The 14,708-nt window shown below is 35.9% G+C and overlaps 1 protein-coding gene across 2 annotated transcripts in view; it reads left to right on the forward strand.

The window, feature by feature from the left end:
• Window positions 1-14,708, forward strand: part of PPP2R2A (protein phosphatase 2 regulatory subunit Balpha) — an 83,896-nt gene that overhangs the window by 51,544 nt on the left and 17,644 nt on the right. For both annotated transcript variants that reach the window (XM_067745188.1, XM_067745189.1), the window contains one exon: window positions 2,754-2,851. In XM_067745188.1, the coding sequence (XP_067601289.1) occupies window positions 2,754-2,851 (98 nt within the window). The remainder of the gene's footprint in view (window positions 1-2,753; window positions 2,852-14,708) is intronic.

The following is a 14,708-nucleotide window of genomic DNA, read 5'->3' on the forward strand; positions in this document are numbered from 1 at the left end:
CTCTCCCTCAAGGATTTAAAGTGGGTTGACTTTTATGGTATAGATCTTTGTTTCTTGTCGTTTCCTGACGTTCAGCCTCTCACTGTGTAGGCCATTTGTTTCTAGGGTTCCTCAGCCTGTCTCAAGTGTACCTCTTAGAGTTTTGTACCCTTGCTGCAAAGCTGGTTTGGTACTAAACACGTATCATTTCACTTTACTCTGCAGTTCTTGTTGTAAAATAACCATTCTTAGCATAAGAAGTGACACATTGTAAGGGCAGATGTCTTACTATTCCTGTTGCATCCTGCACTAAATTATTGGTCTTTTCCTCTTCTCCTTCCTCCCCTCCACACCCCATGCATGTGCTCCCCCCATGCACGTGCACACACGTCTCCTTCCCTTCCCCATCCGATGTTCAGTGACCTCATTATAACCAGCTATGTGAGTCAGTAACGTCTTCAGTACTTGGGGGTATTGTGCCTGCTGTTTTATTTCTTGATTCTTGTTCTGTCTCTAAGAATAATACAGGTGTGGAATCCCTACTGCCACCACCCCCATCCCAGATCTCCTCAATCCTCTTATTATAATGATCTCCTTACTGACTTAATCACCTCTAGATTTCCCCCTGTCCAGTTCACCTAAGGAAGATCGACATTTCTCCCCATTAGAAATGGAGCCCATCCTGCAGCATTCTGTCCTCCCTGCTTTTTACTACTGCCCAACAGAGAGGCCAGCCAGGCTGGTCATACCGTGATCACTGACATATGCCCTGTTAAGTCTTATCTGTAATAGTTCATCTACCTAACAAGGAATTAATTTAGGTGGTTGCAACAATTTGGACCTGGGGAAAGAGGAAATAATTTAAATACTGAGCCTACTCTTCCTGTTATTCCATTGAGTGAAAAGGAGAATGAATCTGGAGTTGGTATCGGGTGTGAGCATTTCACCAAGCCAAGAGCATACACTACAGTCGAGAGATAAGGTGTTTTTGGTGAAGCATGACTTTATATTCATATTAACTAGTTCATTTGATGAGTTAGCCAAAGAAACCACAAGCTATCAATGCTGTAGGGAAAATTGGCTGAGTTGGACTTAAAAGAACAAGAGAAAGAGTTTACATTTCCAAAGTGGTGTCTGTCTGAGGGATTTGAATTTAAAGATAATTTTTACTATGTATGGCTTTTACCTTATTCCCTGATTTTAGAATCTAACCTTCAAATAAGATGTAACTATTTGTTCTGATATTGTTAGCTCCTACTTACTTTCTCTCTGTAACTATACTATAATGTGCTTTAAGTGCAGGGACTATGTATGTTTTTAATCCTTTATTATATTTACTACAGAGGTAAATACAGTACAGAGCACCTAATAGAATGGCTTTTAAGTATTTAGATGTTGGGCTTTACAGAATAGTACAGTATATTCAGTTTTACACCGTGGTGTTGCATTTGCATGTAGTGTAAACACTAGATTTATTCTTTCCTCCTGATACCACCGGCCACGGTGAGTTGTCTGGGCTAAAGGTTTTAACCTGGAGGTGGGATGCTGTCCAAACCTTTTGAAATTATATGCAAATTTTTGTGTGGACTTAAATATGTACAGTTTCTTGGGAGAGCATGTGAACTTTCAGTAGGTTCTCAGAGTGTTCCAAAAAGGTAAGGTGCCTTGGACCTAGACAATGGAGGAGGCAAAGAAAGCTTTCTAAAATCAAGCTGAACTTGGAAAAATCACTAAAATGAAAAAATGGTAGAATGCTGTGCTGGACAGGTTATTGATATGATACAATACATTGGTCAGTAAGTTTTAAAATTTAAAGTATACAGTGTTCTTTACTATATAAAGTTACATTTTAAAATTCTTACGGTTAGCTAATATAGGCAAGAAAATGACCCTTCTCTTATGGTAAAAGTTTGATTGTTTATGTAACATGCGTATGATAGGGTCTTTCCTAATATGGCATAATGCTTGTGAAAATGGTGAATTGTTTAGTGTAATTGCTTTATCTTAATGCCCAATTCTGTAACTTAGATTTTTTTCTTTAGGAAAATGGCTCTGGTGTCAAAAAGCAAGGAAAAAAACCCTGATAATTTTATTTGAACTTGACTGTGAAGTTAGCACCGACTTTGGGTGTAACATGACTGATTCTAGTAGCCCCTGCTGTGTTTGGGAGCCACAAGAAGAGCTGTGCATGTTGAAGGTGCATAGCACAAAGCATTGCTGGTATAAGTGTGTTCTATTTGCAAACATTTGTTTAAGAAGCCATAATTTTAATTTATATATTTATGATTGTTAAATTTCCACCTGCAATTATTTTTACATTTTAAAAATTTCCCCATTTTATTTATATCTGTCTTAATTTTATAGACCATTTTTGGGTTTGCATAAAGAAGCTTATCAAAAGTATATCAGAAAGAAAATTAGCACAATAATTATCGATATTAATGTTTAATGGTGCTGTCATAGAATGTTTCACAAATTGTTGATTTCCTTACATTCATGAATTTAGTGAAATATTAATAAAGTGCTTGTGTTTATTATTTGTCGTGTTTCTGTTTGTTAAAATAGTGTCACTGGTTTACTCTGGGGAGTTTTTTTTCTTCTGGGTGAAGCAAAATATTCATGAAAGAACTTTAGATTTACTTTATTTCTGATGGCAGGTTGATATATAGACTTGGAATATATTAGGAAAAACATGCTAAGTTCTCATTAAGAAACTCTATAGTGAGTTGAGAAAGAACTAATGTCTTTTTTTCATTTTTGTTTCACTTATACAGCAGATATAATTTCTACAGTAGAATTTAATCATTCTGGAGAATTACTAGCAACCGGAGATAAAGGTGGTAGAGTCGTCATCTTTCAACAGGAGCAGGAGGTAAGTATTTAAAGTTTAATATCTAAATTTCAGTTTGCTCTTGGGACTGGAGCTTATGCTGGAGAATCTCATCAGAGGATGTTGGCAGATTTGTAAAGTGTGTTTATCGAGCAGAGTATCCAATGTATAGATGGCTCTGATTCTCTTAGCTCTGTGTGTGTGTATGTGTACGTGTGTGTGTTGTTTTGATTTAATTGTGAGAAGATTTGGTTAGAGAAAGGGGTGGGAAGTGTGGAATAAAAGATTTTAACTGGTTTTAAAGCCTTGGCCCTCTTTTTTTTTTCCTCTTAAAATTCCATAAAAGCAAAATTGCTTTGACCTCTTTTCAGTGCATAGTTTGCTTTGTGTAATTGAGGGTGGGAGCGTAGTTTAAAGAAAAAGCTGCTTAATTATTTTGACATCAGTTTATACTAATACTATTACTGTGATTTAAGTATAAAGGTTTTAAATGACAGTTGCATGTATACGCATGTAACGTAATTTATAAGCTCAGTACCCCTCTTAAAGTGGAGTTGATTTGAAAATTGTTTCCCTTTCTCTTTGAAGAAAGGAATTTCTCATTACAGAATCTGTGATTAAAGTAGGGTTTGGTTTTGTTTTGGGTACAACTTAGGCACACTTCTAAATCTGATTGACAAGATTTCTCACTAAAATTTTATGCTGAACAAAATTTGTCACAATGGATTTTCCCTTAGTCTCTCCCTCCATTTGTAGATCAAAGTTAAACCTTTATCATTTGTTTCCAAACATTCTGCCCCTGTCTATCTATAAGATATTCAAGAAGAGTTAAAAGTAATGTGGATAAAATGCAGGGTTTTACAAATAGATGTCTAAATCATAACACAGAGTTAGCTTTTAAAGGATTGTGAAATTCCTTAAATAAGCAAGAATCTAGTAATAATACTACTACTTTGCACTTCTATAGCGCCTTTGACCTGAGGATCTCAAAGTGCTTTACAAACACTAATGAATTAATCCTCACAACACCCAGTGAGGTAGGTAATTTAATTTTAAAAGAAATGATTAATAGTGTCTGATTCGAAGATGCACAAACACTAAATATGTCTCCTTTTATTTATTATTTTTTTTTTGGTTGGAAGAAAATATGAAAATAAGACTCAAGCTTTTCTTGACAGAGAATGATCATGTGGGAAGGGGGGCAAAATCAGTTTTCTGTTCCTGTTTTCAAGCAGCTAAAAAATGTGACCATAAGAATTTTGAAATACTTAAGAGTCGAAATGGAACCTTACAGGTCATTACCATTTCCCTTTATTTACAAATGAGAAAGCCAGGCTATTAAGAGATCACTTGATTTCTTCGTGGCAGAGCTAACAACCAGAACCCAGAACTTCCAACATGTTATCTCTCAGTGCGCTCTAATGTCTTTCATGTTAGGTAACCAAAATGTGAGTGTTAATTTTGTTATGCAGAATTTAGAGCTGGCTTTCCCGTAGGCATTTTCTGCCCTTCCGTGTATTTTTTTTTTTTAACTGAAAATTAATGGCAGTCTACACTTTTGTTTTAAAGAAGGGTGTTTGGAGAAAAGCATTTAAAATTAAGTTTGCTTCCTAGGCACTTCCATCTTGAAGGGCTTTACATTGAGGGTTTCTGAGAGAGCCTACATTTCAAATGGGGGCTTTGTGTTATTTAAAAGTGTAAGTTGTCTGTCATTCTTAACTGCATTTAAGAGTTAAAGACAAAAATTAATTATCTGGAAACTCAGATTAGTAGCGTGTCTTTTGAAAATTATTTAATGTAAATATCAGTGTATTTTTTAAGGGATAGATTAAATAACAAAGATGGTAATTATTGGCTTTCCCTCTTGAAACTTGATCTTGTTAATATTAATCTGATGCACTTTACCTAATATATTTTCCACATTTTTAAGCCCCGTCTTATACTGGAGCTTCTAATATAATGCTGTCTTCAGGACATTCAGCGTCTATGTCGTTGGTTATAAATGTGTGTACCTTACATTTATATCAATACCTAATATATTTAGGTTAGATTTTATGAGTTCATAGCTATACGTCTGTAAAATAGTGTTACAGTTTAAAAACTGGAAGAAAGCCTAGAGATAGTCTTTTCCTAATATTTAGGTAAATCCTAGCAAAAGTTTACATAACAAAGTTATATTGCTTAGTTTAATAGCAAAGCTCTGGGATTAGAACTTGGATCTCTAAATTTTAATCCAGCCTTTTCTAACAACCACAGCTATTATACATCCATTCCAAGGTACACTGGCGCTTAACAAGTGAGCATTTCTTAGACCCTGATGATGATGCTAGCTCTCTTTGCAAAGCACAATGATGCTTGAACTATCGCGTCTGCAGTGTCAGCGTTCCTGGCTAAAACTCACTTGACTGGAGATTTACGTATTTCCACTCACTCTTTTTATTGCCCTTAATTAAGAAGAAAAGATCATACTGTAGCAGCAGTGAACCTTGCACATCAAACTTTGACATCTTTAACCCACCTTTCTGTCTCACTTTTACCCTTCAGGTGTGGCAGGTCCCCTTCCTGTCATCCTGTCAGGCACACTTTGCTGCCTGTCCATCTGTTTCCCAGGCAGAGAAACTGGGTGGTCAATAAACAGGGTCTTCATTCAGTTCGAGTATATTTCAGCCTGGTGTTCCTGTAACATTTTCTGCTGTTATTTAATAGTATTTTTATAACTAACACGTTTGAATAGTTTTCTATTTGACAGAATCTCTGTGATAGAAGCAGGGTGTGTAGGGAAATTGAGGCACAAGGGTAAATCGATTTTAGGCATCATGTGCATCACATGGTCAGAGTCCAAAATTTCGAGTCTAATCCAGTGTTCTTTATAGCATGTCCTGAAATAACTGACCCATCTTACTAATTTTCACAGCTTGTATATAATGGCTTTTGACAACAAAGTGGATGGTGGGATACATTCCTTCTGATAATGATAATTTGGAGGGAGATTCCATGCAGCTGTTACGTTGTGGTGTTCCGTAGTTTTTAAGGGATCTTTGTTTCTGTGGGTGCTCATATTAGGTGATCAGTAGTTGTTGAGGTAGTTGATTTCCTGTTGGCTTTGGATTGCTCAGAACTTCTTCTCGTTCCTCTGAGGCTTTTTGATATACATGATAAGCTAAAGTGTTGGGGGAGGGTTGATATTTTTAAGGGACAGTTAAGGATAAAAGTGAGCAGAGAGGTGGTTCCTTTCTGATTTCTTTCTGGATCGTTATGCAGCATTTGTTTTCTGTTTTCTGTGGCTGCTGGTTACTTTCTAGGATTTCTTTCTCATTTTTTTGTTCTTAATGTGGTATTCCCAAAACTCCTTAACAGAGTACAGAAGAAAGCTTAGTGTGCTTATCTCAAAAGATGGATAGTATTGTTAATATGTTTGTATTCCCTTTCTGAATTATTTAGAAAGACTGGAATGGGACTCAAAATCAAGATGTGGTGTAACAGAATTCAATATCGTTTATAGAAAGGGCTTGGTTTAGTCAGTTGTTTAAGTGAAGGGACAGATCCTACTGTTTTAGAGTGATGTGGCACTGTTCACTTAACATAGTACTTCCCGTGCGCCAAGCAGAATAGCAGATTTAGAGACATTGGAGAGTGATGGTTGAAGGGACTAAGGCTGTAAAGCCAGGAGAAGAAGAGACTACGAAGAGTCTTGTAACTTAGGGGTTCATGTGGAAGAAGAGATTAGTTTATTTTGTGTATGGAAATAAGTACACAAGAATTGGATGCCCATCTGTCAGGAATATTGTGGAAAGAATATGAGAAGTTCAAGAAAATACTACCACTGTGGTTTCTTCCAAATCAAAATATCTATAAAATAAGCTTCCTTTTCTAAGCTACCGGGCTTTACCTGTCTTCATTTTTCATTCAATTTTTTAATCTAAGGTTGTGCTTTCAGAGTACAAAATGTTAGAATCACCTAAAAGTGCAGCTAACCACCTAAAAATTTTAACCAGAATGTTAAAATGCAGATTCCTAGATTGCACTTCAAAACCACTAAGTCAGAATTTCTGGAAGCCAGAGAGACACCATCACTTTTCCTCTTTTTATTTATTTATTTATTTATTCATTCATTTACTTACTTACTTTTAATAAACTCCTTTGGGGACTTAACCTGTTAGAAAATTAAAATTAAAATTGACTGCATTCCAATACCAGGATAATGAAGCTCCAAAATACAGCTTCAAGTCTATCTTTTCTAAAAATATGTTTAAACTGTTTTTCCAAGATAGATCATGCATATAGAAAAATGCATAGAATTATATGTGTACAGTTCTATGGATTTTCACAACAAATACATTTGTGTAACTATCATCTGGGTCAAGAAATGGGATATTACTGGCACTCCAGAAGCCTCTCTATCCTGTCACTACTAGCCCCTATCCCGAACTAACCGTGAATTTGTTTTGCCTGTTTTGAACTTTATATGTATATGGTGTGTTCATAGAAATTAAGAGCTAAAATTTATAGGGTTTGCAGGGGTTCTTAATCCTTTCTGTGCCGTAGCTTCCTTCAGTAGCCTGGTAAAGTCTGTGGACTTCTCAAGAATGTTTTAATTGCATAAAATACATAGGATTGTGAAGGAAACTATTGAAATATATTTTTCAATTTATTAAAAATACTTATTTTTGAGCAATATGTGTTTTTTTGTGACTAACAGCTGAAGTGTGATTTTAAAACATGTCATTTCTATAGTGACAAAGTCATGGTATTGCTAATACTGTGGCCTGCTGCTACATCCATAATTGAAAGAAATGCTGAATTTCAGCTAGAGATTAGTAAAAGTAACATGTAAATTTCTACCACATCCGAGTTTATAAAATCCCATGGACCCTTGGGAGTTGAGTAGTCTGTGGGCCCCAAATTTGTAACCTCTGGTAATGCAATCTCTTTTTACCAATAAAGAAACTGGGGGGCTCAGACAGCAGGTTTACTCGTGGAAAGTTGTACAGTTAACAAAGAAGTGAACCCTTGCTCTAGAACCCTTATATCCCAATTCCCTGTCCATTGCTTTTCCCATTCTGACATGGGTATAGCAACAACAGTTTATATGCCAGACCCTCTGCCAAGCTCCCTAAATCTTATTAATCTTCATAGTAAAATAACGAAGATGTTATGCACACTTACTATGTCTCAATTTATTACAGATTTATAAATGAATTGAGATTTAGCGAAGATAAATGTCTTCTCTAAGATCACACAGCTAGTCAAGTAGGTAAAAAAAAAGCTAATTCTGTATAAATTGGGATGAACATCCACAATGAAAAAAAATCTTACTCCTCTAAGTAATGAGCCTAAGTGGTATAAATCACACAAGAAAATCAGTTTCATTAACTTTATAGTAATGAGAAAAGTACTTATCAGACTTTTTAATAGTAGCCATTAAGGTATGATGTTTTCTCTATAGAGGCTTAGAGAAGGAAAAGTTGGAACGAGTTTGAAAGACCTGCACGTTTAAAGACCTGGGTTCTAGTCCTCATTTGTATTTACTCATCCAGCCAGCCACCCCTCTTGTTCAGCCATCTGTTATCCAGATTGCTAGTCTCAGTTTACCTCGTAATATTCCCAGTAATTAAAATTTTTTGCCCTATGCCCTGCTCTTATTCTGTGTCATGCTTTAGAAATAAATTATCCTGGGTAGTTAGATAATCTGAATAATAGCAGATTGACTATTTTAGATTTTGGCACCCATAACCCCCATGTTGTTCAAGGGTCAACTACATTTTGAAATATAAAACAAATGGTTGTCTCTAACAAGTAATAGAATTAAAGGAGCATTAAAAAACAGTAAGTTTTCTTAGTGCTCTATTTGGAAGCTTAAAAATGTCCTTTTTGGGGGGTTTCCCTGGTGGCGCAGTGGTTGAGAGTCCGCCTGCTGATGCAGGGGACACGGGTTTGTGCCCCTGTCCGGGAAGATGCCACATGCCGTGGGGCGGCTGGGCCCGTGAGCCATGGCTGCTGAGCCTGCGCGTCTGAAGCCTGTGCTCCGCAACAGGAGAGGCCACAACAGTGAGGCCTGCGTACCGCAAAAAAAAAAAAAAAAAAAAAATGTCCTTTTTTTTTCTCATTTTTATGTGATCAAAGGAAAATACATTTAATGTTTCCTAAAATTTTTTATGTTTTGGTCTAGGAGCAAAGTAAATATTTTCTGTATTTTCACAGAGTTTCATTTAAGGCAGAGGAAGTTAGTAAAAACACAAGGCAGTTTTTTATATATTTAGAATTAGCTGTTATAGAACATAAAGTGATGTTCCTTCAAAGAAGTCATTTTTAACTCTTGATTATTCTTAATATGTTTATCGTGGAAAATATGAAAACTGTGTATCATTTCCACAAAGAATAAGATAAAAATCCAAAATCATCCCATCACATGAATAGAGATCAATTTATGTATCTGTGTTTATTCTGGGGCTCTACTTTGTTTTGTAGAAAAAGTATCATGTTGTATGTATCATTCTGTAACTTCTAATGTTTTCTTGCATTAATCTCAGTCTCAGTCAGGGAAGTGAAGAGACTATTGCAAACCCTGAGTGGAAACAAGTGCATGTGTCATTTGGAAGAATCATAGTCTGTCTTTATAACTTAAATGACACAGTTTAACAAACATGTAGCTTTTGGAATCTGCAGAAGGTATTAATTAGCAAGGAAGCATTGCGCATAAATTAACATGGTTGAGAAACATTGATCTCCGTATGAATTTAATTGGCTCTATAGCATTTCATAATTTACTTGACTTAGGTTGTTTATGCATTAAGTTGTTCATACATCTTTGCATCATTGTTTTTCATTAGGTTATACTTTGAAGTGGAATTGTTCAGTACCTTTTTAAGGCTTTCAATAAGTATGGACAAATTATCCTCCAGAAAAGCTGTGTAAATTTATACTTCTCTCAGTAGTGTATGACTTTGTCCATATTCTCATCATTAAAACAGTGGTCATTATCATGTTTTTTTATTCTTCATCAGTTTAAAGGCAAAACATTATTCCTTAATTTTTAATACTAATGATGATGAGTAGTTACACATATATTTATTTACTGATCATTTTTTAGGTAAATGACCTTTTCATCTTTCAGAGGAGGGTGTTAATATTTTTCCTACTTATTTTTAAGGACCTTTTACACATGAAAGGTAGTAACCTGTTGTCTTAAGATGCACTTTTCCCCCAGTATACTTTTTTTAACCTTTAAATATTCTTCCTAGTCGGACAGACGTCCACCTTTCTCTGCTCTTTGTTTTCATTTTTATACTTAGAAGCTCTTTTTCACTTCAGAATTATATAGAAATTTGCCATTGTACTTTCTTTTGGCTGCTTTTATTTACTTTTAATTATTCTCTCTGGAATTTATTTTTGTGTAAGAAATGAAGTTCTAATTCTCTTTCCAAATGTTTGTTTGGCTCAAACATCATTGGATTTTACTGCTGTTTTATATTCTGTTTTGGCTTGTCTGAACCTCAGAGGCATACTTGAGGTCATGACACTACCATTATAGATCATGGCGAGGCCCTTTCTTTAAGTAAACAAACACGTGCACGCATGTGTGTAGTCACACGTACGTTAACTTATTTGCATAATGTGCTCCCATTCTCCCATGCACCTCTCCCTTCATAGATAACCATTTGAATGTGTTCTTATAATTTGTATTTTGTTTTTGTGTGCTGTTTGTTATTTAATTGTGGCAAAATATCCATGTGTACAATACAATTTTGCCAACCACATATACATTGTTATGCAACAGAACCCCCAGTTCTGCATAACTGAAACTCTGTACCCACCGAACAGCAACTTCCTTCTTCCTCCCTCCAGTCCCTGGCAGTCACCATTCTTTCTGTTTCTATGAGGTTGACTACTTTAGATACCCCGTATAAGTGAAATTATGCAGTACTTGTCATTTTTGACTGGCTTATTTCACTTGGCATAATGTCCTTAAGGCTCATCCATGTTGTAGCCTATGACAGGAGTTCCTTTTTTTTTTTAAGGATGAATAATATTCCATTAAATGTATATTATACACACACACACCACATTTTCTTTATTCATTTATCAGTTGATGGACATTTAGGTTGTTTCCACTTCTTAGCTATTGTGAATAATCTCATTTGAGATTCTGTTTTCAATTATTTTGGATATATACCAGATTGCTGGATCATATGGTAGTTGTTTTTTTTTTTTTTTCCCCATCTGTGCCTTGTGGCATGCAGGATCTTAGTTCCCTGACAGGGGATCGAACCTGTGCCCCCTGTAGTGGAAACGTGGAGTCTTAACCACTGGAACGCTAGGGAAGTACTTTTTTTTTTTTTTTAATAAATTTATTTATTTTTGGCTGCGCTGGGTCTTTGTTGCTATGTGTGGGCTTTCTCTACTTGCGGTGAGCGGGGGCTATTCTTTGTTGCATTGTGCAGGCGTCTCATTGTGGTGGCTTCTCTTGTTGCGGAGCACGGGCTCTGGGCACACGGGCTTCAGTAGTTGTGGTGCACGGGCTTAGTTGCTCCGTGGCAGGTGGGATCTTCCCGGACCAGGGCTCGAACCTGTGTCCCCTGCATTGGCAGGCGGATTCTTAACCACTGCGTCACCAGAGAAACACTATTTTTTTATTTTTTTGAGGAACGCCCATACAGTTTTCAAAGTGGCTGCACAGTTTCTATGCTGTATTTTTTTAAAAGCTGTATTGAAATATACACAGAAAAGTGCACAAAACACTAGTGGATTATCACACACAGAACTTCCCATCCTTCCTTTAACCTTTCTCATTCCCCTTCCCAGTCATTCCTTTCTCTTTCCTCCCCTTGTAAACCTGTCTTCTAACACTTAGTTTGGCTTGTAGTTATAGAACTTTTTATAAATGGAATCTACAGTAAGTATTTTATGTCTGGCCTTTTTGCTCAGTTTATGTTTGTGTAATAATTTGCTCACTTTCGTTGCTATATAATGTTCTTTTGTAAAACTGTACAATTTGTCCATTCTGTTACAAATAGATGCAGACATTGTGGTTGTTTCAGTTCATGGCTTAATAATGCTGCTGCGAACACTCTTGAGCAGATTTTTTGGTGCACGTTGCCATGCATGAAATTATCATGTCATGGGGGGGTAGGCATTTAGTTTTAGTAGACAACACAGTAAAAAGTGGTTCTGCCAATTTTATTCTCATGAACAATATATGAAAATTCTGGCTGTTCCACATCTTTGCCAATGCTTTGTATTGTCAGTAATTTTAAAATTTAAATATTGGGAGGTTATGAGGGTATCTTATGGTGGTTTTAATTTGTACCTTTCTTGATTAACGCCAAGGTTCAGCATCTTTTTATGTGTTTATTGGCCATTGGATATCATCTTTTGTGAAGTGCCTACTGAAATCTCTTGCACTTGTTTTCTGCTGGGTTGTTTGTCATTTTTCTTATTGATTTGTAGGCTTTTTGCACTTTTTGAATATATGAACCCTTTGTCAGTTGTATTTGTTGGAAGTATCTTCCATTCTGTGACTTACCTTTTCATTTTTTCTGAATGGTATCTTTTGACAAATAGAGGTTATTAATATTAATATAATTCAGTTTATCAATGTTTTCTCTAGACTTAACTGCTTTTTCTGTCCTGTATAAGAAATACTTCTCTACCCCAAGGTCCAGGAAGATCTACATTTCTGTTATCTTTTAGATCTGTGCTCTCTAGTATGGTAGTTAGTAGATCCCTGTGGCTATTTAAATTTTAATTAATTAAAATGAAGTAAAATTTAAAGTTCACTTCCTTAGTCACAGTAGCTACATTTCAGGTGCTCAGTAACCACGTGCGGCTGGTGGCTACCATATTGGACAGCACAGATACAGGCTATTTGCGGAAAGCTCTCTTGGACAGTGTTGTACTAGACATATTCACATTTATATTTCTGATTCACCTGGAATCAGTTTACATGAGTGGCTTGTGGTGTAGTAGGGGTCAGGGTTTGTTTTATTATATATGAATAGCCAATTAACCAAACACTATTTAGTGAGAAGACCATCCTGGCTCAGCAGTGCCACTTTTGTCCAAATTCAGGCCTGTTTCTGGGCCATCTGTTCTATTCCATTGGTATATTTGTCAGTTCTCATGTGAGCACCACACTGTCTTCATTGTGGCTTTAAAACTTGATCATGATATAGTATCCTTTATGTATTTGTGGCTTCTGTTTCTGTCCATGTTGAAGTATGTGATTTTGTTTTTGTGGACTGTGTTTTTTTAATGTATGTGAAGAATACTCTGTCTTGCACCTCATTCTGTGTCCTACTTTATCACTAAGAGCTGTGTTTCCGAGAACCTTCTGTCTTGCTGTGTGTGCATCTAACCCATTCTTCGTAATTTCTGCACCATACTCCATTTGCCAGGTTAATTCCAGCTTCCCTTTACCATACTAGTGCCACCTTTTATTCATACTTTTTGCTTTTATTTTTGTTCATTTAGAAAATTTTTATTGAATGCCTGTTATATGCCAGATACTATTACAGGTGTTGGGATGAAGCGTTTCTAAATTCATTAAGAAGATTTCACATAGATAGATTGTGGGGTTAAGAAAATAGACTCTGGAAAGCTGTGCAAGAAAAACCCAAATATTGAAGCATTCTAGAATGTATCATGATTCTCTCTGATTGTAGGAGAGTTTTTAAAACAAAAATAAAATAGCCTTCTTTGACTTTGATGCATTCTTGTTCGAGTGGCACAGTGTTGGAGGACATGGGATTATGTTCCTTTTTTTTGTTTGCTCAGTGTACTTAGTTCATGCAGAGAACAGTGCTGTCGTAACCATTATAATGTAAACATCCCTCCCCACGTTTTAGGGAAAATCCCACTGTCTGCTAGGGTCCGGCTCTGCAGTTCGTTAAGTCAGTCATTGTTTTATGGCATCTGTTTTATGACATCTTTCATTTGTTACTGCTGCTGTCATCTCTCCTGTTATTTTTTGTTCTTATCCATTGTCTTTAAAAATTCACTGTAATTTTAGCATAGTTTCAGGAGAGAGTGCACATGCGTCATGTATCTTTAACTTGTCAGCTGTAACTTTCTCCTTGTGTGGTGTGTGTGTGTATATATATATACGTGTATATATATATATATATTTTTTTTATTTTTTATTTTTTCCTGTCGGAAAGAAACAGTGCTTCTTGCAATCCATTGAGACGGCCAAACACCTCCAATGATTTTGTTTCTGAATCATGTAATAGATCATGTTTAGACCCATTTGGTTATTCCTGAGTCTTAAGGATGATGTTATTTTTCTGTTGTAGAAAATATTTTTATATGGTTGTGCTTTTCTTTTCCTTATCATCAAATACAGACCCTGATAAACCTAGTTTCTGCATATACCTTGGCCTTGCTTACCTTGGCTCTTTGTTTTGCTTACCTGAATTATATGGACCTTAGTTTCTACTTTTGACTAAAGTTTCACACACACAAGTTACAAGAAATTAGAGATTCTGTGTTATTAAATTTCTCTGTACCTCTGGGACCTAGTGTACGTAGTACTGTAGTCTCTAGCTTAAGTTAAAAACACTGCATTATATTGTAGCTTTTTTTGGAGAGTAACATGACAAACGTTTAGAGACTGAGTAACTTTCAATGGAAGACTTACAGAATTTCTTCTGGTGAGATATTAGCATGTACATATTAAATGGGTTAGGTTATCAGATTTGGTGTAAGAGTATGGTAATGAGACCAAGGTTCTGAGTTTGATTTTTACCCTTTCCATATCCCCAGTGTGGATTATGTTCTGTGGTATGCTCTGCATTCTCAGTATTGGCAAACCCACTCAGTAATAATTGATACTACTGTCAGAGGACCCACATACAACTGTAACCATGAATGATCGATCCAGATAATCAAGCTACTGGAAAAA

This window comes from Pseudorca crassidens, chromosome 7 (assembly GCF_039906515.1).
Source record: "Pseudorca crassidens isolate mPseCra1 chromosome 7, mPseCra1.hap1, whole genome shotgun sequence".
NCBI lineage: Eukaryota > Metazoa > Chordata > Mammalia > Artiodactyla > Delphinidae > Pseudorca > Pseudorca crassidens.